We start from the raw sequence: 27,137 nt of genomic DNA, 5'->3' as shown, positions 1-27,137 counted from the left end.
TCAACATCACTTTGATTTCTCATGAAGCTTCTTCAGCCTCTTTAGAATCTGTACTTCTGCCATGTCAGACATATGCTACTTGTCATGTGACTTGAAGGTAAAATGGTCTTGACAAACCCAATCAGACTTCAGCAATGCTTAAACTATCCTCAACATAAAAAGAGAACGGAAAGTAGCACTGCTTGAACTCCTGGCTTGTTCTCACTTGAGATTTGCAATCATCAATAAAGCATTAGTATCAAGGTCTACAAATCCATTCGTATTGGGTGCATTTCATCTTTGCCATTATTGACAACGATTTCTGTAAGTATCTGTAAGTACTGCTTGGGCAAATATAATGAAAGTCCATGCAACAAGATTCACTGACCCTGCCAGAGGGCATATGAAACAAGGTGTACTGTGCCAGTGGAAGACATGGAAATGTAATATTTAAAATAGTTAAAACTAAATTGTGTTTCTGTTAAAAGCCAATATTCCAGTCAGAAACATTTCTTTTCTTCCCTGATGAATCTTTGCAGAGCCAGTGGGAGTATTAGATGCATGGCATTTACGTGAGCCAACTGATCCAAACAAACATAGAAGAATAATCATCTACTGGAAGGTTTGTTGAACACTTCATACCTAGAAGGTTGTTATAGTCGAAGGCACAAAGAGCCATCAGCAGCAGTACTTTCATGAAATAATGTTAGGATAAAGGTCTGTAATGAAAATATCCTGTTGCAAGAAATTATTTCTCTCTAGTGGGTCATTTTACCTCTAACCACTCTTTTTGGCATTTAAAAGTAATCCATACAAGATGGAAATTTGGCACAAACAGATTCAGCTTCAAATTGCAGGATCCTTTGCTGGATATCAGGCTTTCGGTGCTTGCAAGTAAATATCATGTAAATATGCTACCATGTCAGGAAGATACATTTTTCGTTTACTCCCAATACTTGTGTGCGTGGGTGAATGCAGTAACTAACATGGCTATCTTCAATAGCTATTCCAAACTATGCTCCTGTTTTATTTATGAAGAGCAGCTCATTTTCTGGTATCCATTTCCTAACAACCGTGTATTCTTCACACACACAGATTGATCTGCTTAATACACCAATGCTAATTACAATAAACTGACCTGAGGAAAAATCAATTCTCCATGGTACTATTCCAAAATGAGTGTGCTAGAGTGTGCTCCCACTGACACTTCTACCTCTAGCCCCTGTCCTGTCGCCTTTTTTCAGATGTTTCTTCATGAACAGAATCTGTCTCCAAGCTATCCTTTAAATTATCTGCGATTTAGGAATTACTGGTGGTAAGATATAGATCTGGTTGAGAATGAACTTATGGCTCTCTGGTTTGGTATTAGTTTTGCACATCAAGTTTTTCTGCAGCTGGATTGGCAAGATGTTGGACAAGTGGGGCTGTAACATTTCAGTACAGGCAATGGGTCACTGTATCACTGCAAAATGATCTCCTGTGGAACCAATGTAATCGCTCAAATTTGGCTGATTTTAAAAGATCTCCCTCTTGTGACAAGCTGTGTGATTATAGGCTAACACTTGCAAACTAATTTTATTTTTGACTTCTGCCTTCCCTTTCTCAGTTCCACTGTGAAGGCAGTGAGCTGAAAATTTTGTGAAATTCCATAGAGAATGGTAATGAGGATGAGACATATCTTCCACGAAGCCAATTTTAGCGCAATCAAAATAGAAGCACAGGGCTTACTGCTGTTCCCACTCCCACCCCCATCTGGGTTTGTGCTTTTTCATTTGTGACTTTGAAAAAAGAGCTGTTTGAGTACTTGCCAGAAACATGCTGGGACCTCACTGATTTGTGAAAATCAAGCTCCCCTGATGTCAGTATGACCTTGTTGTAATTTTGAAATACCAATGGGTGGAATGGGAGCCTTGTACACTCTGGCCACTGGGGAGTTTTTTATTCATTTTTCAGGATAGTGGCATTACTGGCCACCCTTTATTGCCCATGCTTAAAAGTGATAGCAGTGAGCCGTTGCCTTGAACCACTGCAGTCCTTCAGTGCTTTTGAGGAGAGAGTTCCAGGCTTTCGACCCAGCCATGATGAATGGATAACTATATGTTTACAAGTCAGGCTAGTGTGCGAATGAGGAGAGGATTGAGCGGCTGACCTGTGTAGGTTGCTCAGAAAAGGGGAAGAGACTTAGTAAGTGTTTATTTTTACAGGAGCGTTGATGTAAACCCCATAAAAATGCAAAAGCTGATTCTCCACTGTTGTCCTCAGAACAGATCCTGACTGGCTGTGCTCCATGGTGAGCCCTCATGTCTTTTATCACCTTTCCACCAGTAAGCTGTTCCAAGTGTGCAGACACTTTATGGATGGTATGATTCGAGACTCAAGGACATGTTGTTTGGGTCTTGACTCCAACTTCCCTCCAGCCCAATGGAGAAGTTCACATAAAAATCCACCCCACACTTTTATTAAATCTGCAGGTAATCCTAAGTCTTCCCTTACACAGTGCATCAATCGAGCCTCAACATTTGAAGGAAAATCTTTAAATGCTGGAAATCTGAAATTCTGATGAAGGTTCATAAACCTGAAATGTTAACTGTTTTTTTCTCTCCACAGATGTCGCCTGACCTGTTGAGTGTTTCCAGCACTTTTGTTTCAAACATCAGCAATCAATGATTTTTAGCAATGGCAGTAATTGGATTTTCTGTCTTTTTATCTCTCAGGCAGAGGTTGATAATTTACCGAAGGAACACCTGTATTCTTGCACTGATCTAATCCATTAAACTGCATACAGTAATAGATAAATTAGTGGTGGGAAGGAAAATTTTAGCAACTCCCTGGTGTTCTACAAATGTAATCCTTCATTAAGGAAGCTATAAGATTCTTTTTTGCTAAGATTTTTCTGTTGTTTATTTATATATTTTTTCCTATTCCTAGCCTCTCCATCATCCTCAGGAAACCAGGGGAGTTATTCTTGGTTATCATATTTATTATCAACAAAATGGACAGAAAAAGACCATCCAATTGTGTAATGCAACAGAAACCCGGTACAGCTGGCAAACACCCTGGGAACCAGGCACTATCTTTGTTACCGCATTTAACTCCAAGGGAAACTCAACACCCTCTGTGCTCCACGTAGGAGAAGCAAGTAATTCCTATTATTCACAGGGGGCCTTTCTCTGTAGCCAAGCACATCATTGATTTGTATTTACAGATAAAACTATGTCAAGGACTGTTATTTCCTGTCACAGGTTAGGGGTAGATATAGATTCTACTCCCACTCATTTCTCAGAATAACCCACACTGAACAGGAAGATGTTCATTTGACTCTGTGTTAGAGCAAGGGTGAGACTCATACTTGAGCAATCTGTGACGTTTATTAGCAGGCATGTACAAAAGGCAATGACAGAGATTAACCCCTGCACCTACACCATGGCACACTAACAATTGGGAATGAAAATAAAAATAGAGAGCAATTTTGCTTAATGCTCCAGGAAAATGATAAATAATCAGCATATGTGGCACAGTTAATGATTTACCTCTCAGTTATTGGAAATTTCTTGGGAGCCCTGGTGCAGGATTCCTTAAAGCTTAACTTGCAGGTTGAGTCAGTAGTAAGGAAAGCAAATGCAATGTTAGCATTCATTTCGAGAGGACTAGAATATAAAAGCAAGAATGTAATGCTGAGGCTTTATAGGGCATTGTTCAGACCATATTTGGAGTATTGTGAGCAGTTTTGGGCCCCATATCTCAGGAAGGATGTGCTGGCATTGGAGAGGGTCCAGAGGAGGTTTACAAGAATGATCCTGGGAATGAAAGGGTTAATGTATGAGGAGTGTTTGATAGCTCTGGGCCTGTAATCACTGGAGCTTAGAAGGATGAGGGGGGATCTCATTGAAACCTACCGAATATTGAAAGGCCTGGATAGAGTGGATGTGGAGAGGATGTTTCCAGTAGTAGGAGAGTCTTGGGCCAGAGGGCACAGCCTCAGAATAGAAGGATGCCCCTTTAGAACAGAGATGAGGAGGAATTTCTTTAGCCAGAGGGTGGTGAATCTGTGGAATTCATTGCCACAGCTGGCTATGGGGGCCAAGTCATTGGGTATATTTAAAGCGGAGGTTGATAGGTTCTTGATTAGTAAGGGTGTCAAAGGTTATGGGGAGAAGGCAGGAGAATGGGGAGGGAAAAATAAATCAGCCATGATCGAATGGCGGAGCAGATTCGATGGGCTAATGGCCTAATTCTACTCCTATGTCTTATGGTATGGTCTTATTTCAAATCTAGCATTGGCTATGCCTCTGTTTTATTGATAAAACTATCTTTCATTCTCAAGTCTATACTGAGCAAAGATGTCATACCCATTGTTACTTAAAGAGGGCAGAGTGAACAGGTCAAAACCACACCATGACTATCAGGAGAGGCCAAGGGCTAATTGTAGCTAAATTGCCTTACTGATATGAAATGGAATTTTATTTGGTGTTGGGTAGGATACGCAGTTGTAACAGAATAAAGGGACTATTTCCCTGCAGCTGCCTGAGCTGTAGATGGCCTTTGAGTATTAACTTCTAATAATGGGTGTCTCAGCAATCTGTCTCAACACCCCACCCACCCTCTCAGGAAAGTGTCAATATTTGAAGACTTCCTCATGTGGATTCTAAATCCTGCACAAGATCTGTTTGATGTAGGTATAATACGAATGTGGTCTAGTTTCATTGAATAATACTGTTGTGTCTTTATTCTCACCAAACAGAATTAATGGCTCCCAGAAACCTTCAGGTGGTACCGGCTGGAGACTTTGGAATATTTGTCAAATGGGAACCACCAGATGAAACCAGTGAGCCGGTGCTGGGTTATATAGTCGACTGGATAGAAGCAACTGACAGAAACAAGGAGCTGCTTGGTTGGAAAAGACTGCCCAAGACAAATCACTCCTTGTATATAGGACAAACTTCTTCACCTCAGGAATTTCTAACAGAAGCAAGTAAGTTTACAATAAACTGCAATTGTCACTGCCTGCTCAGTAGATTTATATTGATGTAGATTTCGGGGATTGATCTGATCAGATTTGGTTAAGTTCTCCATGCTTTTTAATGTGCTTTTTGCTATCGCAGAAATATCATTGACACAGAATAATAAAGTTGTTAAAGTGGATAAATAGATGTCAAACTCTCTTTGTGGTAGTTTGTACATGTTTTGTTGTTAGTGTGAATTTGTACAGAATGTTTATTTTCTACTCTTTAGTGTTCTGTTTGTCATAATGCAGATTAATTTAATATGGCAAATTATCCTTATTTATTTAGAAAGCATTATGCCAAGAAAACGCTACAATATATCTGTCACTGCAGTCTACCAGAAGGGACAAGGAAGATCTTGTTTAGCGCAGGGTTATTCGGTAGAAGGAAGTAAGTGAATGGTAAAATAATTACTCTTTCCTTCTATTTTTTCATTTATCTTTCATTTTCTTTCTAGAAAGTAATAGTGACTGATTGTCAGACTTTATTCCCTTGTTTGAGAGATCTTAGAAGTCATAGAGTCATCTAAAGATAAAGTTTGGAAAATGACCCTTTGGCCCACCATCTGAACTGACCGTCAACCGTCCATTTACACTAATACTAAATTAATCCCATTTTTAAAAATGTTCCCTTCATTTTCATCAACTCTCCCCAGATTCTACCACTCACTTACACACTAGGGACAATTAGCAATGGCCAATTAACCTACCAATCCACACACCTTTGGGACGCTGCACATCTTTGGGATGTGGGAGGAAACTGGAGCACCAAGAGGAAACCCACATATTCACAGGGAGAACATGAAAAGGCAGCACCCAAGGTCAGGATTGAACCCTGGTCTCTAGCACTGAGGCTCTGTCTCCACTTGCTGCACCACTGTGACGCCCTCTTGTGTCAAGGAACATCACAGTCAGTCCAATCAACTTCACACACGGATCAGAACTAGGAGTCCAGCTGCTTCTCTTTAAGGACATCACAACAACCTGCAGCACTCCAGCTGACACGCTGGCTGTGCTCAAGTAATTCAACTCAGATTAGGTTCAAGTGTGGAAACTGTCTCTGCATGACTCATTAACAAGCCGCACAGTGCACTGACAAGGTAAGCCATTATATAAACTCCGCTCCATGCCTGCATTTCTTCATTTCGTTCATTTCCCAGAAGCCTGTCCCAACTTGAACAGCAGGCAGAACATCTCTGCAGCCATGGTTAACACCAGCCTTGCCAAATGTAGGCAGTGTATTTCACAACATGGACACATTCTCCTTTGTGATTTTTCAGATGTGTTTTCCAGCTCAGTGTCATTAAAAGAGTACATCTCAGCAATCTATAGTGAATGTGTAGATTCTTGTCTTTTTTTTGGACTTTGTTTGCGTCATAACTCTGCATTTGAGCGGAACATAGAAACGTAATTCAAATAATCTGTTTTGTGGGAGAACCTATACCTTCAAGGAAACACTGAAAGTAGGAAAAGTAAGAATGTTTGTAGGCTTCCAAGTGATCATATGAAACAGATACCAGGTACTGGCCATATACTGTGTTATAGAGGGGGTAATTTGAACTCTTGTTTCTCCCATGACAAGCTAGAGCAGGTTAAATTGACAATCCATGAAACCTGCCTGGTTCTGTTTTAACTCTGGAGCTGGAATAATCTTCTCTGCGTGGGAGGTCTCAGTCATAATGTTCAAATTTGGCTCTGTTCCAATACTTTGGCAGTGGTTTAAATTTAATGTCTCCTGCTTGGCGTTCCCAGGGCTTGGGAATCCTTGATAGCCAAAGGGAGGTGGGAGCAGCTGGAACCAGCAAGTTAAGTACTTTTTAGTATTGTTTGTGGACAATGTGAAGCAGAAATGTCCCCCAACTGTCAGGCAAATACTTTACCTTATTGGCCAACAACTCTGCCCCCTCCATACCCTACCTGTCCTAGCTTTATTGCACCCCACCCTAGCCTACCCAGCTCTTTCAAAAGCATAACTTCTCCTCATCCCTACTGCCTCCTGAGTTTCCCAGATACTGCGAACAGCCAGCTGTGGCTTTTTATTACAGGTTTTCCCACCAGCCTGTCTGTCCATTGAACCGCAAAGTTCATCAGGAGCTATCTATTCCTAACATTTCTAGATTTCTAGATCACTGACACATTCACCCTCTCACACTAACCATCTCCCCATTAGGTTGGAGTCAGGATGTTTAGAAAAGTCTTAGTGAAGAAGAAAGGAAGAAGCAGAACCTGAGAGGAATCTCTGGGAAATGAACAGGGTTGATCTAGTCAATTGCTAAGCTACGTAATAAATGACTGTCTGGAAACTTTAAAGGAAGAAGATCCAAACTACCTGAAAGTAGAAGTTTTGATAGAAAACTTGGAGTGTAAGAAGGTAGAGAAGTTTTCCATTAAAATGATAGGAGCAACATTAAGTATGAGACTTTGGTTTTAATGGGTAAAAATATAAACTATCCCATCAAGCAATCTTCCTGGCCTAGTATTTTGAAGGTGTGATAGTCCTAGGGTATTTTCCATGTGTAGAGAGCTCTTCTAATGAACAGGAGGGGGACTGTCACAGGAACTGGGCAAGACCACCCTGTCCACCTTTGACACAGCTATGCTGGCACCACAGCTAATCGCAGCCCTGATAGTTACTGAAATCAGAAAACTGCAGCTTTTACCTACAAGAGAGCTTTTTATATCTTCATTCATATTTCAACTTCAGAAAAGGGAAGAAGAGAGCTCCCTGCATTTGCTTCTTTTCAAAGTTACGTCTTTCTTCTTTCAGAACCTACAATGGGACCAAATGTTTCGCTGATGAAATTCGATGGACAACAAGTTCAAATAAAATGGGAGGAGATTCCACTTGAAAAACGGCAAGGGTTTATCATAGGCTATACTATATACGTGGAAAGAGGTTCAGATGGATCCAACCTTGTTCCGTGTAAGTGTATTTGTTTTAAGCTCTTTTTTCATAATATGTAACTTTTACTTTTTCCCTCTTCCTGTCTTGAAAAAAAAGGTTATAGCTCAGTTCTTGCTGCTGGAGAGCTTCTCTTTGCCGGTGCTGTGACAGGAGTGGGGTCACTTCTAATCTGTTCCCTATGGGAAAACAACTGGTCCCTCTGCCCCATGAGAGGTGGGGATTCACAATGAGCCATGACCCCATCCTCCATGACTCTATGGTCCAAATACTTCTGTGTCCAAAACCATTTGAACCTGTAACTCCATCTCCAGCAATTGTTTGATACCAATGTTATATAATCTTCCACATCATTTTGATTATTGGTGCGAACAATATTGTGAGGCTTAATAATCAAATGTAACAAAGCAGTATTTCAAACTCACTAATGAGGATCGGCATGTTCCAGTAAGGAGTAAGGACAAGGATGGTAAAGTAAGGGACCCGAGAGGTCCTGAATTTAGTCAGGAAGAAAAAGCAAGCATACATAAGGTTTAGGAAGCTAAAATCAGACTGGGCTTTTGTGGAATGTAAAGTTAGCAGGAAGGTGGTTAAGCAGGTGATTAGGAAGGCCAAGAGGGGCCATGAAATGTCTTTGGCAAGCAGGATCAAAGAAAATCCCAAGGCATTTTATACTTACATTAAGAAAAAAAGGATAGCTAAGGAGAGGGTAGGTCCATTCAAGGATAAAGGAGGGAATTTATGCTTGGAGTCGGAGCAAGTGACTGAGGTACTAGATGAGTACTTTGTATCGGTATTTTCCGAGGAGAAGGATTTGGAGGATAGTGAAAACAGAGTAAGGCATGCTAACATGCTGGGACATGTTGAGATTAAGGAGGAAGTGGTGTTGGGTCTTCTGAAAAGCACTAAGGTGGATAAGTCCCCAGGGCCTAATGGCCTAATATTGAAAGAAGCGAGTGCTGGGGCTTTGACAAGGATCTTTGTGCCCTCACTAGCAACAGGTGAGGTCCCAGAGGACTGGAGAGTAGCAAATGTTGTGCCTTTGTTGAAGAAGGGAAATCAGGATAATCCAGGTAATCATAAGCCAGTGAGCCTCACGTCAGTGGTAGGGAAGCTATTGGAGAGGATACTGAGGGATAGGATGTATGCACTTTTGGAAAGGCATGGCCTGCTTAGGGACAGTCAGCACAGTTCTGTGTGGGGCAGGTCATGTCTTACAAACTTAATTGAGATTTTTGAGGAGGTGACAAAGGCCCTTGCTGAAGGTAAGGCGGTGGACATTATCTACTTGGACTTTAGTAAGGCATTTGATAATGTCCCTCATGGTAGGTTGATTCAGAAGATAAAGATGCATGGGATCCAGGGTGAATTGCAAGTTTGGATTCGGAACTGGCTTGCCCATAGAAGGCAGAGAGTAGGGGTGGAAGGTTATTATTCTGGCTGGAGGTCCATGACCAGTGGTGTTCTGCAAGGATCAGTGCTGGGACCTCTGTTGTTTGTGATATATATCAATGATTTGGATGAAAACGTAGATGGGTGGATTAGCAAGTTTGCAGATGACACCAAGATTGGTAGAGTTGTGAACAGTGTAAAAGACTATCAAAGAATACAGCAGGATATAGATCAGTTACAGATATAGGCAGAGACGTGGCATGTAGGGTTTAATCCGAGCAAGTGTGAAGTGTTGCACTTTGGGAGATCAAATGAAAGGAGAAGGTTTACAGTTAATGGTAGGCCTCTTAATAGCATTGAGGTACAGAGGGATCTTGGGGGCCAGGTCCATAGTTCGCTGAAAGTGGCAAGTGGATAAGGTGGTAAAGAAGGTGTATGGCATGCTTGCCTTCATTGGTAGGGGTGTTGGGTATAAGAGTAAGGAAGTCATGCTGCAGCTATATAAAAGTTTACTCAGACCACACTTGGAGTATAGCATGCAGTTCTGGTCACCCCATTCTAGAAAGGATGTGGAGACTGTGGAGAGGGTGCAGAAGAAGTTTACCAGGGTGCTGCCTGGATTATGAGCTTATGAGAGGGTATGAGCTATAAGGAAAGGTTGGACAAACTTGGGTTGTTCTCCCTCGAGCGCCAGAGGCTGAGGGGAGACCTGATAGAGGTTTTTAAAATTATGAGAGGCACAGATAGGGTAGACCATCAGAATCTTTTCCCCAGGGTAGAAATATCAAACACCAGAGGACATGCTTTTAAGGTTAGAGGCAGGAAGTTTAAAGGTGATGTGAGGAGCAAGTTTTTTACACAGAGAGTGGTGGGTGCCTGGAGTGGGTTATCAGGGATAGTAGTGGAAGCAGGCAGTTTGGTGGGAGTTTAAGAGGCTTTTAGATAGACACATGAATATTAAGGGAATGGAGGGATATGGATGATACGCAGGAGGAGGACATGTAGTATAGATGGGCATCAAGGTTGACACAACATTGTGGGCTGAATGGCCTGCCCCGTACTGTACTGTTTTATATTCTATGTGAAAGCTGCTATGACAAGAAATGACCCTCATCGTCAATTCTCCAGTGAAACACACATTCGATATACAACATTCTCCATCCATCTCCTATCCCTCATCCCACTCTTCACCCCTCTACCACTCCTAACCCCTCTCACCCCTTTCCTCTCACCAGCTCAGCCCCTCTACCCCCTCCCCACACCCTTCCTCCTCTAGCCCCAACTCCAACCCCTGCCAGGTCTTTACCGTCCCCCCTGACCTCCCCTCTCTGAGGATGAGCGATCTGTTCTCAGCAAAGACCTCACCTTCGTACTCCTATGCCCCCACCTCAATAAATTCCGAGCTCAGCATGACGCCAAGCTCTTTATCTGCCGCCTCCGCCTCTGTGCCTTCTTCCTTGGTAAGAAGTCCTCTTCCCCCTTCTAATGACCCGTTCTCCCGCCACCAGCCCTCCTCTTCCACCTGGACTCCCCCACCGGGCCTGTTACCTTCCCTGGACCTATTCATAGCCAACTGTCGGTGCAACATCAGCCGTCTTGAATTTTCTGCTCCCCTCACCCACTCCAACCTCACCTTTTCTGAACACTCTGCTCTCCACTCCCTCCACATCAACCCTGACATTGTCATCAAACCAGCCGACAAAGGTGGTGCCGTGGTAGTATGGCGCACTGACTTCCACCTTGCAGAGGTCAGATGCCAACTCTCAGACACTTCCTCCTACCTACGCCTAAACCATGACCCCATTGAGGACCACCAGGACACTATCTCCCACACCATCACTGACCTCATCACCTCGGGAGATCTCCATCCCCACAGCTACCAACATGATAGTCCCACAACCTAGGACTGCCCACTTCTATCTCCCCCCCAAAATCCACGAGAATGACTGTCCCGGCAGACCTATTGTCTTCGCATCCTCTTGCCCCACTGAGCTCGTATCCTTGTACCTGGACACTATCCTGTCCCCTCTGGTCCAATCCCTTCCCACCTACGTCTGTGACACATCACACGCTCTCCAACTCTTCCATAGCTTTAAGTTCTCCGGCACGCACAACCTATTCTTCACCATGGACGTCCAGTCCCTATATACCTCCATTCCCCATCATGATGGCCTCACCGCCCTCTGCTTCTTTATTGACCAGAGACAGAACCAGTCCCCTTCCACTGACACTTTCCTCCGCCTGGCTGAACTTGTCCTCACCCTAAACAACTTCACTTTCCATTCCTCTCACTTCCTACAGACCAAGGGTGCAGCCATGGGCACTCGCATGGGCCCCAGCTATGCCTGCCTCTTCGGTGGCTACATGTCTCTGTTCCAAGCCTACTTCAGCCCCATTCCTCAACTCTTTCTCTGCTATATCGATGACTACATTGGTGCCACCTCTTACACCCGTGTGGAACTCAACAGTTTCATAATTTTCACCCTGCTCTCCAATTCACTTGGACTATCTCTGACACCTCCCTTTCCTTCCTCAATCTTTCCAGGAGATTCCTTATCCACTGACATCTTCTACAAACCCACTGACGCCCACAGCTACCTCGATTACAGCTCCTCCCACCCTGTCTCTTGCAAGGACGCTGTCCCTTTTTCTCAATTTCGCTTCCTCCACCGCATTTGTTCCCATGACGAAGCTTTCCACTCCAGGACACGTCCAACTTCTTTACTAATCGTGTGTCCTCCCTACTGTGGTCGAGAGAGCTCACACCCGATCTCTGCCATTTCCAGCATCTCTGCTCTCACCCCCACCCGTCCCAGACCCAACAGGGATAGGGTCCCCCTTGTCCTCACATTTCATCCTACCAGCCTATGTATCCAACATCATTCTCCACCACTTCCGCCATCTCCAATGGAGCATATCTTCCCCTCCCCACCCCTTCCTGCCTCTTGCAGGGACCGTTCTCTCCATGACTCCCTAGTTCACTCCTTCCTCCCCTCCCATGCCGCTCCCACCCCGGGGACTTTCCACTGCCCCCGCCATAGGTGCAACACGTGCCCCTACACCACCTCCATCACCTCTGTCCAGGGACGCAAACAGTCCTTTCAGGTGAGACAGAGATTTACCTGCACCTCCCATAATATCATCTAATGCATTTGGTGCTCCAAGTGTGGCCTCCTCTACATTGGTGAGACCAAACCTAGACTAGGTGACCATTTTGCAGAACACCTGCTCTCTGTCTGTAACCACGATCCGCATCTCCCAGTTGCCAGTCACTTCAACTTCCCCTCCCACTCCATCACAGATATGTCAGTCCTCGGCTTCCTCCACTGCTAGGAGAAGTCCAAGCGCAAACTAGAGGAACAGCACCTCATCTTTCATCTTGGAACCTTGCAGCCTAATGGCATGAACATTGAATTCTCCCACTTTAAGTAATCCCCACACCCCCCACAACCTCTCCTTTTCTTCCCTTTCCTAGCCTATCTCTCTTTTCTCTACCCCCTTTTTCCCTCCTTACCTTTGACCCGTCCCCCAGTAGATCTGCTCTCCTTCTCCCCCGCACCTGCCTATCACTATCTCTTACCTGCATCTACCTATCGCCACCTTCTCCCCACCCCACCTCCCCTCTTTTGTCCACCTATCACTGCTCTGCATTTCCCTCCTATATATTAGGCTTCCCCATTTCCTATCTTCAGTCCTGAAGAAGGGTCCTGACCTGAAACGTTGACCGCCTGCTTTTCTCCGCAGACACTGCCTGGCCTGCTGAGTTCCTCCAGCATCATAGTGTTTTTCATCTGGCTATTCCAGCATCTGCAGTCCTTTGTTTCTCCATTCTCTAACTAGTGTACATAATTAATAGATTAGGTGGCAATTATTTAAAACTGACTTACATAGGAACAACCTCTCTGGTGAATTTCTGAAATCTTCCACCCTGGAGGTTTGTGGAGTTGGAATTGGATAAATCTTTGAAAGATGATGGGGAACTGGCACAGAAGAGGAGATGAGGACTGGGGCAGATTAGCCATGATCATATTGGACTGAGTGGCCTACTCCTGCTCTTATTTTCTTATGTTCTTATGTTGTAACAAAAGTAAAACTATGTTGCTGTTATAAAACTAAAATTGTATGTGTGAAAACCAGTGCAGATCACTTCACCTTTATTATGTCCCTACAATTTTGAATCAGGTTATTGCAGGGTTGGTTTGAGAAGTACGATCTATATTTATGAACATCCTGAAAACTTCTTTCAACAAGTTATTTAAGGTATAGTTGCCCATACAGGACATGCAGGATATATAATTCTTCAGAGTGAACTATGAGAACTTCAGGTTGTGTGGCAAGGGTACCGAAGGATATGGGCAACACTGGATACATGGAACTGTGATGTGCATATATCAGCCATGATCTGTTAGGTGCAATAGGATCAATTGAATGAATGGGCCTGACCTGTTCCCTTGTAACATTGTTTTGTTGTGTGTGTGTGTTTGCTTTTTTTCTCCATGAGAAAACCATATAGTAACAGACATTTACTGCATCCAAATCCCTGTTGACCTTTGGTGACATGGGATGTAGGATCTGACCTATTGAGTAGATGAACATTTGCAGCAGGAGCCCACATCCATAGCCAGGTTCAAAGCCCAAGTTGTCTAAGTAACATAAACACTACAAAGCAAGTAACATTTTCTGGAGTTGTTTGAGAGAACAAGGGAGAAAATTAACAGAGCTAGAATTTACTTGTTTTCTAAATGAACAAAACAGGAAGTTAAGCATAGATTACTACTTCAGCTGAGTTCCTCTAGTGACTAGCAAAACCAGTCTTCTGTTACACGTTCTGAAAATCATGCACAATAGTACAAAATAAGCATGAGAGTGCAAGAAGCACTGCTGAGTATTTCAGGTTTCCACTTCTGTCTGCTTTTCTCTGGTTTTCTCTGTTTATCTAAATATTTCAGAATATTTCTGTCAACGCAACAAAGCCCTTTACACTTTTTGTTTGTAGGTGTTGCATTCTGCAATATCTTCCACCAGGTGTTAACCATGCAAGCAAAGGAAAAAAGCAACGTGAACACATAGTAGGTTTCTGCCAGCTGGTCAAGGCCTTTGTGGTGGCCACGTCATGGATTGAAAGAGCCAGTCCTCTGTATGCATCACAATCAAATGTAGTTTCTTGAGCGTCATTTAGCAGAGTGATAACAACGTTGGCAATAGGTCAGCTGTTAGCTTCTACTTGTGCCATATATGTGAAGAGTCACAAAAACCATAAATGATTCAAAGCAGTAAACTGCATGTTGCAAATGACAGCCAAGTGCTATGTAAGGTAACCTTCCGATTTTATTAAGGACTATCCACTCCTACAGCGATCCTGTCCTGGTCCTGCTCCAGATGACTGTAGGACTGGGGGCCCAGAATCCTGAGGGATGGGGATGGTGGTGGAGTGGGAAGCAGCTGGAGTGAAGTGTTGGCAGTGGGAATGGAAACCCAGAGGCAGTAGTGGAAGCAGTAGTGGAAGTGTGGGGCTCATACAAGGCAAATAATATGTCAAGACATGAGTATGTGAAATTAACCAAGATTTATCTCCTACTTGAAGAACACTCCGTTCTGTTCAAAGTTGGGTCAGGCTGTAACCTGATGCAGCAATGCTCTTTCATCGTTAAATCATATCTTTATATTTCCTCATCTCACTAGCTTTTAGTTAGTCAAAGAGAATCAAAATATCTGCAAAAAGAGACATGCATTTATATAGTGCCTTTCACAAGGGGGAGTGTGAGGCTAGAGTCTATGGCCAGTGGCCATAGCATGGAACCAGAGGCTGTAGTTCCGGGACCAGCGAGAACAGAGGCCAGAAGATCCAACATCCAACCAGTCTCAGGCCAGGCTCACTTCCCTCTGTTGAGTGAGTGCCCCAACTGATTTGACTCTGTGCTGGAATGCTGGGTTGGGTACCTAGTGGAACCAGTGCTGGTAGAAACTTTCCAGTTGCCTGACGTACGGAGGCCCTGACTACCGGATAACACCAGCAACAGAAACCAGGCCACTCCCAGACGACCAGTTTTAAGCAGTAGAATTTGAGGAAAAAACTTAACAGAATATGGATGACACATGCCCTGGTGTGTTTTTTTTTGAAAAGATGGGTACCCTAATACCGCTTGCATTTTGGAAGTCAGTTAACCTTTTAATGTTTTATATTTCTATTTTCTTGAAGTTTTTTTTAATCATTCCCATGGTTTTCACAGCTTTTGTTTGTTTGGTTCTTTTGCTCTTTAGTTTACCCATAGCCTCACTGAATTTTTTTTTATTTTGTCAAATGTTGCTGCTTTTAGAGTCATAGAGTAATACAGCACGGAAACAGGCCCCTTGGCCCAACCTGATTAAGCATTTTCCATTAAGCATTTTGCATTTCACATTACCCATTTACCTTCTTGTTATAATCAGAGTATCTGCTGTATTCTTTCCTCCCATAAAGTTCTTTTCCACCATTGGGTTTCGTTTAGCTTACACTTTTGAGGAGGTGAATGAATCATAATGCAAGTTAATACTTATCTTAAGATGTTTTATTATTTTCTCATATGAAGATTTAAAAGCTACAGCATTAACAAATATTGCAGAGAATCAGTTCCACATCTCAAAAGAAATTTAAAGGTAAAAGAATGGATTAGTGGATGACATAAAAAGGAACCCAAAGTCTTTTATAAATGTAAAAAGTGGTAAAAGCTTCAGGTGTCCAAAAAGGTGATTCTCTCACGTAGGCAGTGGATATGGCTGAGTTAGTAAATGTGTAGTTTGAACTTGTCTTCACCAAAGGCGATGTAGCCAATGCCAGATTAAAGGAGAAAGTATCAGAGAACGGCATGGGATTAAAATAGATGGAGAGGATTAAAAGGTTAGCTCTAAGTAGAACAGTCAACCAGTTGGTAAAACTGCAAAGGTTCTGACTGTTAACTCCTGTTTAAAGAGTGGAATGAGGTCACCTGGCAATTACGGGCCTATCAGTTGGTTTGGGGAAGCTTTTAGAAACATGAATTCAGGAAAAAATGGCACTTTTTTTTAATGGGATATTAAAAGGCAGCCAGCAAGAGGTTATTAAAATTAAATTACTAAAACACGATTTGCTTAAGTAACATTTAAAATAAATTAATATAGTGTGATTGATGTTATGTTATACGCAGTTCCAAATTATTGAGAAGTACCACATAATAGATGTTAGCAAAATTGTTAGCCATGGGATTTAAAAAGCAGTGGTTGTGTGGATATCAGATTGGCTATGAGACAAATTTGAGAATATTGTGTTTGGAAGTTCAGTTATGCGATGCATGTATTTTAAGTGCTGCGTGATTGAATAGTAATGTAAAATCAATTGCTGAATGCAGTTGATACCTGATAAAAGCAAGATGTATAATACAGCTCTCAACTACATGGTTTCTTGCCTACATGAGCACGTCATGTGTATCATCTGTCCTCTTACGACCCAAGGAAGGTCCCATTCCACTAGCTCAGGGAACACACAGATGGGTCATCTGTGTCCAAATAAAGCAAGACCTCAGCATCATTTGGACCAGACATCAGAGACATTAAACAGTACAGTATCAGACTGGGCCTTTATCCCTCCGGCTGCACAGTTTATTAATGTCACAGTTGCTTGACGGCTTCCTGGATCCCTGATTGTGCAGGACCTCTCTCTTTAACCAGGATGTCAGTGAAACACAGTGCCCACTCTGAAGGGAATGCTGCCATCCTCCTTCCCGTTGCTCTTCAAGATGCAGAGTGACTTCCAGCAGTGAGTGGATTTGTTGCTCACCTCCCATTGAGAGGTGAATGGATGATGTCAATTAGCTGACGTTTGCTTCATTTGCAGCACAGAACTCCTAAACTTACTCAGACACAATCTGTATGAATGAAGGTTACTTCATGAGTGGCATTTTCTAACGATTCAAATCCTTGCATAAAGTGTTCTCACAAAAATCATGTTCTAATGGTAATGGGATGAACTGGCATGGGTCCCCTGTGAATTGCTGATTTAGCATGCGTTTGACGGACTATTGGATTTTAGCAGATGTTTAATGGCCCTTGTAGATTTTCAGAATTTGGAGAAGAATGCATTTAAGTCATCGTATAATGACATTGGGACATTTGCTCTGTGATTTGGATCTGGATAGACAGGACATAGCTTCAAAGTTCGCAAATGACAAAAAACTCATAAATGTGGTGCACTGTGGGAAAATGAGTTGTTTGTTTCAGGAAGGCAGGATGCAATGAACCAACACATGCCAGATAAAATTTAGGAAGTTGGGAAGTGTGAAGCAAAGAGTTTTGTTTAGGGGGAAAAAAGGAGTGCCTGGAGTTTGTACACACCTCCAAGGACTCCAAGATAGCCTGTTAAAAAGGCACACTCAATCCTGGGTCCTATAATACAGGCATAGAGTACAAAAACAAGGAAGTCAAGGTTTCTAAGCATTGGATTGGCCTACTGACCTGTGGTGGCAGAGGAGGTTTACTGAAATGGAACCAGGGATGTGGGACTTCAGTGAAGTGGAATGGCTGAATAATCTGGGGTTATTCCCTTTGGTCTAAATTTTATTGTGATGATCATAATCTTAGAAGGTTTTTGATAGAGTGTCTCAGAAAGAAATACTTCAAGTGACAGAAGTGCTGGCAACCAGAGGATTCTGACTAGTGGTTGGTAAAAGGAGCTTGGCTGACATGAAAAGAAGTATTTTAGGCAGTGAGCTGCTGTGATTGGGAATACATTGACTGAAATGTATTCCCAATCTGTATTACTGCAGATTCAGTAATGATTTACAGAAGTAAATTGGATAAATGCTTTAAAGGGAATCATGTGCCTTGCTCTGGGGAAAGAACAGTGAAGTGAGACTAATAGATATGGGGGTTTTGCTCAGCTCTTGCTGAATTTTACAGCAGGACCTGATTAATCGTTTTTGGATTCCATCTCCTGATATTCAGTATATCAGCCCATATCGCTATAGTATTCCTAGAAGTTTGGCAGTTTTTATGCCATAAACATTAACAGAGTTAATTGACTAACTCAGTAGCATCCCTAGGACATTAAAGTATTTTCTTTACCTTGATAGATAATGTCACCAATGTTGCTGCGAGAACCTATTGGCTGACACTCGAATTTGACACAGTTTACACCATTCATATGACCGCCACAACAGCTGCAGGAGAAGGTGAGAAGGGAGCAGAGATACCCATCAAACTTGGTAAGTAAAAAATCAAGAGACTTCTAACCTCCAAGAAAAAAATCCACCAGGGCTTGGGACGGCAGATGAGAAATTAAAATTTTGATATTGTAGCGGCTAGCTACACTCTACAAAATGAAGACACAGAGTCGCTGGTTTGAAATCTGGAGTCGAATGAATGACAGGGGCGCAGTGTGCCTTTAATATCCCAAAACTTCCCGCGCTACAGTTCCCGTGCTGACGTCACGCGTGGGTCACCTGACCTTCCCGCGCGCGGGCTTTCCTAGCCCGACGATGGCGAAGAAGGAGGGCCCTGCGCCATCTTGGATCGGGGCCTCCGATGACGTTCGCGATGTCGGGAGCCGGTTCGATGCCGGTGCAGTCAGTCGCTACATAACCCCTCCCAAGAACCGGCAATACCGTCGCGAAAACCAGAATTAAATAAGCTATGACTTGGGTGGCCTGCCCCTGCGCCGCGCTCATGGGACCACCACGGGTTGGTCCAACTCCAAATGAGCCGGCTTTAGCCAGTCAATCATAAACACCTCCTCGCGCCCCCCAATGTCCAGCACGAACGTAGACCCATTGTTCCTGACGACCCAGAATGGCCTTTTGTACGGCCGTTGCAGCGGTGATCGGTGTGCGCCCCTCCTGACGAAGACAAACTTACAGTCTTGGAGGGAAGTCGGCATACAGGTCGGGGCCTGTCCGTGTCGCAAAGTGGGAATCAGGGCCAGGTTTACAAGCCGCTCGCACAGCTGGTCGAGCACCGCAGCAGGTTCTTCCTCCGGCCCCCGAGGGGCTGGTAGGAACTCGCCCGGGACGACTAGGGGGGGTTCTGTAGACCATCTCCATGGATAAGGCATGCAGGCCCTCTTTTGGCGCAGTGTGTATCCCCAGCAGGACCCAGGGGAGTTCGTCTACCCAGTTGGGCCCCTTAAGGCGGGCCATGAGTACCGACTTCAGGTGGCGATGGAACCTCTCCACCAGCCCGTTGGATTGCAGGTGATAGGCGGTGGTGAGGTGGATCCGGGAACCCCACAAGTCGGTGACGGCAGACCACAGGCCGGAGGTGAATTGAGCTCCCCTGTCTGAGGTGATATGTGCAGGGACACTGAAACGGGCCACCCAAGTTGACAAAAGGGCCCATGCACAGGACTGGGTGGAGGTGTCTGCGAGGGGAATGGCTTCGGGCCAGCAGGTAAAACGGTTGACAATTGTGAGGAGGTACCACACTCCTTGGGAGACTGGGAGGGGGCCGACCAGGTCGACATGGATATGGTTGAACCTCCGGCGGGTGGGTTGAAAATCCTGCAGGGGGGCCTTGACATGCTGCTGTACTTTCGAGGTCTGGCAGTGAGTGCAGGACCAGGCCCATTGGGAAGCCTGTTTATGCAGGCCATGCCAGACGAACTTGTCTGACACCATCCGGACAGTAGTCCGGATGGATGGGTGTGCAAGGCCGTGGATGGCATCAAACACCCGTCGGCGCCAGGCAGCTGGGATGATGGGGCGGGGTCTACCTGTGGAGATATCGCAAAGCAGGGTGCGCTCACCGGGGCCTACCAGTAGGTCTTGTAGTTGCAGGCCCGAGACTGCAGTGCGATAGCTGAGCATCTCCATGTCCGTTCGCTGTGCTTCCGCCAAGGCACCGAAATCCACCCCCGGGACAAAACTTGGATGGTGGGCCGTGACAGTGCATCCGCAACCACGTTCTCTTTCCCAGACAGATGGCAGACGTCAGTGGTGAACTCTGAGATGTACGACAAGTGCCGCTGTTGCCGTGCTGACCAGGGATCTGAGACCTTGTTGAAAGCGAAGGTCAACGGCTTGTGGTCGGTGAAAGCTGTGAACGGCCTGCCGTCCAACAAGTATCGGAAGTGTCTGATGGCCAGGTACAACGCCAACAGCTCGCGGTCGAAGGCGCTATATTTGAGCTCTGGTGGTTGAAGGTGCCTACTGAAGAACGCCAGCGGTTGCCAATGCCCTTTGATAAGCTGTTCTAGAACGCCTCCGACCGCTGCGCTGGAGGCATCGACCATGAGGGCAGTCGGGACGTCCGTGCGAGGATGCACCAACATGACCGCGTCCGCCAAGGCCTGCTTGGTTTTGACGAACGCAGTGTGAGCCTCTTCTGACCAAACAATTTCCTTGCTTCCGCCGGACAGGAGAGCAAACGACGGGCGCATGATGCGGGCCGCGGATGGTATGAAGCCGTGATAAAAGTTTACCATACCGAGGAATTCCTGCAGGCTCTTGATGGAGGTGGGTCTGACGAAATGGCGGATGGCGTCGACCTTCACAGGCAGGGGCGTGGCGCAGTGTTTGTCGATCCGATGGCCCAGGAAATCGATTGTCTCCAGCCCAAATTGGCATTTGGCTGGGTTGATGGTCAGGCCGAAATCCCTCAGGTGAGGAAAGAGTTGGCGTAGGTGCGTGAAATTTTCCTGGCGGCTGTTGCTGGCGATCAAGATGTCGTCGAGGTATATGAAGGTGAAGTCAAGGTCGCGCCCGACCGCGTCCATCAGTCGTTGGAAGGACTGAGCAGCGTTCTTGAGACCAAAGGGCATCCGGATGAATTCAAAGAGGCCGAAAGGTGTGATCAGCGCCGTCTTCGGAATATCATCCAGATGCACCGGGATCTGGTGATACCCGCGGACGAGGTCGACCTTCGAAAAAATGGACCACCCATGCAGGTTGGCAGTAAAGTCCTGAATGAGCGGCACGGGGTACTGGTCTGGGGTAGTAATGTCGTTGAGGCGTCGGTAATCGCCATAGGGTCGCCAGCCTCCGGCTGCCTTGGGGACCATGTGTAGCGGAGAGGCCCATGGGCTGTCCGACCTGCGGATGATCCCCAGCTCCTCCATTTTTTTAAATTCCTCTTTCGCGAGGCGGAGCTTGTCTGGGGGTAGCCGCTGGACGCGGGCGTGGAGGGGAGGGCCCTGGGTGGGGATGTGATGCTGGACGCTGTGCTTGGGCAAGGTGGTGGAGAACTGGGGCGTTAGTAGGGATGGCAACTCTGCCAGGACCCTGGCAAACTCGTTGGTCGATGTGGTGAAGGAGTCGAGGTGTGGGGCCGGTAGCTTGGCCTCACCCAACGAGAACGTTTGGAAGGTCCTGGCATGTACCAAACGCTTACCCCGCAGGTCAACCAGCAGACTGTTGGTGCGAAGGAAGTCTGCCCCGAGCAGTGGTTGCGCGACGGCGGCCAGGATGAACCTCCAAGTAAAGTTGCAGGTGCCGAACTGGAGGTGTACCAAACGGGTGCCAAAGGTCCGAATGGCACTGCCATTGGCGGCTCTGATGGCGGGTCCTGGTGTGCAGTTGTGAGTCTCGCGGCTGTTGGGAGGCATGACGCTGACTTCGGCTCCGGTGTCCACTAGGAACCGACATCCAGAACGCCTGTCCCACATATGCAAAAGGCTATCCGGGTGGCCAGCCACCATAGCCATCAGCGGCGGCTGGCTCTGGCGTTTCCCGGAAACCTGCATGGTGGCTGGCATCTGCGGGCGTGAGCGCCCCACCGCTGGTGGTAGAAACACCATTGGTCGTTCGGTGTCTCAGACCTGGTGGCGAGTGGGGTGCATTCAATTGCTGGGTCTGGCCTGCTGGGCCGCCAGGTACATGGCGTGGAAATGTGCTCGATGGATGCCCCACTCTCCCTTTTTGCCTGCCAAAGGACATCCGCCCGGGTGGCCACCTTCCGGGGGTCACTGAAATCAGCATCCGCCAGGAGTAGGTGCATGTCGTCAGGTAGCTGCTCCGGGAAGACCTGCTCAAACAGCAAGCAGGGTTTATGCCCGTCTGCCAGGGCCAACGTCTCGTTCATGAGTGCGGAGGGGGAGTCTGTCCCCCAACCCATTGAGGTGGAGGAGGCGGGAGGCCCGTTCGCGTTGGGAAAGGCCGAAAGTCTCGAGAAGGAGGGTCTTGAACTTATCATACTTCTCCTCCTCCGGGGGTGCCTGGATGAAGTCCTCGACCTGGGCTGCGGTGTCTTGGTCAAGGGCGCTCACCACGTAATAGTACTTGGTGTCGTCCCTGGTGATCTGGCGAATCTGGAACTAGGCCTCGGCCTGGTCGAACCAGACACGGGGCCGGAGGGTCCAGAAGGTGGGCAGTTTAAGGGCTACTACCTATACCTTTTGCTGTGCAGACATTGTGGGTCCAAAAACGTTTGGGCCCATCGGGGTCACCAATGTAGCGGCTAGCTACACACTACAAAATGAAGACACAGAGTCGCTGCTTTGAAATCTGGAGTCGAATGAACGACAGGGGCGTGGTGCGCCTTTAATATCCTAAAACTTCCCGCGCTACAGTTCCCGCGCTGACGTCACGTGCGGGTCACCTGACCTTCCCGCGCGCAGGCTTTCCTAGCCTGACGATGGGGAAGAAGGAGGGCCCCGTGCCATCTTGGATCGGGGCCTCCGATGACGTTCGCGATGTTGGGAGCCGGTTCGATGCCGGTGCGGTGAGTCGCTACAATATTATAATAACAACAAGACAGCTCCACTCTGCCTGTGAGTAACCTACTTGCTAAAATTAGGGCAAAGGATTAATCAATAAATACAGTAGTTATTGCTTTCATTAATATCTTTAGGATGACAAGTTCAGAGGTGACAAAGGGTTTTGATGGCAGTTGGAGTGGAGAAGGGAAGACACAGTCAACGACTTTTACTTTGGTCTTGAGATTTTATCCCTTAGTGTCCTGAAGAAAATATTGATGGGGCATTTTCTTGAATCACTGAGTACTTTGTGTTATGTCCAAACCACGATTGTTTATACTTTAAACAGGAACATGGAAGTAATAGTGTTCCCATGATGCTGCATTTTTGTTCATCTCATGCTGGCAATTTCAGGTCTACAAGCCTGGCAAAGTGATGTCAGATCTGCCCATAAATATTACATCCCGCAGTTGTGAAGAGTGGGCTGTTGGCTTGTTTATTCTTGAGTGTTGTTAGAACTGCTCCCAACTGGTTGAGTGATACTTTGTCTTCTGGCATTCAGTTCTTTTGTCTTAGTATTGGTAAGTTAGGAGTCAAATTGTCCTGGCAGAACTTAATTGAATTCTGAACTGTGGAATAAGTTTTAGCAAGCAGACTAATGGTGATAAAATATTGCTTACTAGCAATATTATCATTATCATTTTGATCCAGAAGAAAGCAATAAGATTGAGATTAAAATTAGTTTTGTCTATTGGACAAAGTTCCAAGTTATGGGATGATGTTTTTACTGTACTTGGGGAATTTGTCCATCCATAGCATGTGATGCAGCTGAGATTACTTTGTTGGAAAGCAAAGCAGGTACAAGCATAGCTCCTCCTTCATGCAAGTAAGTGCCTCTATTAATGTACTGGAGTGTGGGGTTTTCTGTCTGATGAATGTTATGCTCTACAACCTCATGAATCTAGCCTTCATTTGTTATAACAGTAATCAAAGATAAAGGGCCTGACTGAAAAATCTGTGTGGGATAGATGTTAGGGATAACTAGCCCTCAGTAGATGGGGGACAATTTTAGAAATTTGAAGTCCAATACATTTGATGGAAAAGGGAGCACATTAATTCAGACCACCACCCTCAAGAAGACAAAATATGAAAATACAAACTTTTCTATTTTTGTACAGCTGTTAACAACCTTGATCTGCCCGAGTACCGTGCAACCAATGGAAGTGTAATCATTGTTTTAATGTAGGGAATGTGGTGGCCAATTTGTGCACAGCAAGCTCCCAAAGCAGCAATGTGATAATGACCGGATAATATATTTCAGTGATAATGAGGCTTAAATATTGGCCAGGACACCAGAATAACACCCTTGTTATTCATCAGATTGTTGCAAAGGATCGTTTGCATCCACCTAAGATATCTGGTAGGGCCTCAATTTAATATCGCATCCAAAGGATGGCTCTTGGAGAGTTGGAGAGTAAGTTGAAGATTTATGCTGAAATTCCTTGAGAGGGTCCTGAATTCACAATCTCTGAATCATGTTAACCTGTTTTCCTATTACAGAGCAGCTGTGTATTCCAGCATTTTCTGCTTACATCTTTGAATCATTAATAGTATGAACTTAACCATGATGTTTTGCTTATTTCTTTCTACTTAAATTTTTTTAAAAGCAATCCAATTTTGAAAATGACTGTATATTCTTAACTTATTTGTTATTGGGATTTTTAGACTATCGTGGCATTGCTCTTCCACTGCAGCTAAGCCTGGGAATAAGCATTCCATCAGCCTTCCTTTTAGCACTAACACTTGCAAAATCGGTCAGGCAAAGGTGAGTACTTGGATTAGTCAACAGCATCATCAAAAAAAATTATTAAAGTAGAAATTAATACAGTTAATGCAATCTTACAGTAATGACTTTGCCAAAGTTGAAACTGAGCCTTAGAGACTGAGAAGCAAAGGTGCCACCTGCATTCTATGATGAGATGGCTGACTTCAGCTGAGATGAGAATATAGCTATTCAGCTGAGCTGCAAATATAATATCCAAATCATTACCCAGGCAACTTATCTCTGCTTTGCAGTTTTGTCCACTTTCAGACCAAATGGCCACTGAAACTGGATTGAGGAGATACTGTAGTTTTAACCTAATTCATCCTGGAGGTGTGAGGATCTGATTACCTGCCTATTTTCCAGTTTACACCATGCTGATTTTTAATTTTCAAGTAGGTCAGCTGGTTTAAAATTAACCCTCTTTCGTGCCCCCACCTCTGCCCAGAGATTTTTGTTACCTGCAGAATTCAGTGCTTTCCTTGTCAAGCTCTCAAGTTCCAGAAAGGTGGGTGTAGTTGTAACAGTTTAAGTCGAATATCCAATGTTTGTTATCCAGTTTCACCCATTAAGAATGGCCATCCATGCAGTGAATTTGCACTCTTGTAATGGCACCTAAGGAGGGGAAAGAATATTGGTGTAGAAACCAAATTTCACATTCAATATTATTAAGCAATTGAATATAATAAAGCAAAATGTGTCTGTAGAATCTTCCTTAGTTCACAAATAAAGAAAACAGTGACACTGTTGGCACAGTAAAGATCCACAAGGGGCTCGCTGTAAGGTAACTCAAGATCAATCATCAGTAATTGGAGCCACACAGTATGTTATTAGTGTAGTAATGGAAAATATGTTAAACAAAATCTTTGGTTGCTTTCCAGCTAAAGAATAAGTTTATCCCTGAAAATATATTAGTGATGCCTTTGTCTAACATATAATTATTGACTTTTTGATTTTTCAAAATACCTACTTGTCTATTCTAACTCGATTTTACTGAACTAGCAATAATTCATTAAAACCCAGAGAAATGAAATGTCTTCAACATTTCTGTTTGTTTATTGTGGGTTCCCCTGCTTATATGCAAAGAGCTCTCCTTCTGGGAACAGGAAGTTCAACAGGAAACAGGAAATAAAAGAAAAGATACAAATAGCAAGAATTAACGATTCTGAACTTAATTCTCGGTGACTTTTTTTCTCATTGATGTAAAAGATGTTAGTAAGAAATGGAAATTTTCACTAATTCACTTATTATATATCTGCATCAAGCATTCACAGGTGGATGTGTTGACACCTTCAAGGCCAGCATTTAGTGCAGATTCCTAATTGCCACTGAGGAGGTGATGTTGAACTGCCTTCTTGGGCCTCTGGAGTATGTCTGGTGAAGCTACTCCCACAGTGTTTTTACTTACAATTTACAGGCTTTAGATAAGAGATACATTACCAAGGCAGGATGATGTATGGCCTTTTTATTTATTAGTTTCTTGTGATCAGGGCATCACCTGCAGGGCCAGCATCTATTACACATATCTAATTGCCCTTGAGAAGGTGGTAGTGAGAACACAGAACATAGAACAGTACAGCACAGGAACAGTCCTTTCAGCCCACAATGTTGTGCCGAACCAATTACATTAGTAATAAAATGCCCAACTAAATTAATCCCTTCTGCCTACACAATGTCCATATCCTACCATTTCCCTCACAGTCATGTGCCTATCTAAGAGCTTCTTGAACACCCCTATTGTATTTGCCTCCACCACCACCCCAGGCAGCATATTCCAGGAACCCACCACTGTCTATGTAAAAAAAACTTGCCCTATACATCTCCTTTGAACTTTCCCCTTCTCACCTTAAAGGCATGCCCTCTGGTATTAGATATTTCAAGCCTGGGGAAAAGATACTGGCTGTCTACTCTATCCATTCCTCTCATAATCTTATAAACCTCTATCAGATCTCCCCACAGCCTCTCCCGCTCCAGAGAAAACAACCCAAGTTTGTCCAACCCATCATCATAACACATGCCCTCTAATCCAGGCAGCATCTTAGTAAACCTCTTCTGCACCCTCTTCAAAGCCTCAATATCCTTCCTATAATGGGGCAACCAGAACTGAATGTAATACTCCAGATGTGGCCTAACTAAAGTTTTATGAAGCTGCAGCATAACTTCCTGACTCTTAAACTCAATGCCTTGAATAATGAAGGCAAGCATGCCATATGCCTTCTTTACCAGCCTACCAACCTGTGTAGCCACTTTCAGGGAGCTATGAATTTGGACCCCAAAATCCCTCTGCTCATCAACACTGTTAAGGGTCCTGCCACTAACAGTGTACTGTCTCTTTACATTTGATCTCCCAAGGTGCAACACCTCACATTTGGCCGGGTTGAACTCCAACTGCCATTTCTACGCC

At 44.8% G+C, this 27,137-nt stretch overlaps 1 protein-coding gene across 1 annotated transcript in view; it reads left to right on the top strand.

Annotated features, from left to right (window-relative positions):
* Nucleotides 1-27,137, top strand: part of LOC127568575 (interleukin-12 receptor subunit beta-2-like) — a 49,691-nt gene that overhangs the window by 8,462 nt on the left and 14,092 nt on the right. Inside the window, exons 4-9 of the mRNA XM_052012490.1 lie at nucleotides 519-601; nucleotides 4,721-4,951; nucleotides 5,271-5,372; nucleotides 7,749-7,904; nucleotides 18,359-18,490; nucleotides 24,637-24,736. Coding sequence (XP_051868450.1) covers nucleotides 4,726-4,951; nucleotides 5,271-5,372; nucleotides 7,749-7,904; nucleotides 18,359-18,490; nucleotides 24,637-24,736 — 716 coding nt within the window. The 5' untranslated portion in view covers nucleotides 519-601; nucleotides 4,721-4,725. The remainder of the gene's footprint in view (nucleotides 1-518; nucleotides 602-4,720; nucleotides 4,952-5,270; nucleotides 5,373-7,748; nucleotides 7,905-18,358; nucleotides 18,491-24,636; nucleotides 24,737-27,137) is intronic.

Source organism: Pristis pectinata, chromosome 3 (assembly GCF_009764475.1).
Source record: "Pristis pectinata isolate sPriPec2 chromosome 3, sPriPec2.1.pri, whole genome shotgun sequence".
NCBI lineage: Eukaryota > Metazoa > Chordata > Chondrichthyes > Rhinopristiformes > Pristidae > Pristis > Pristis pectinata.
This window is presented reverse-complemented; position numbering and strand designations above follow the sequence as displayed.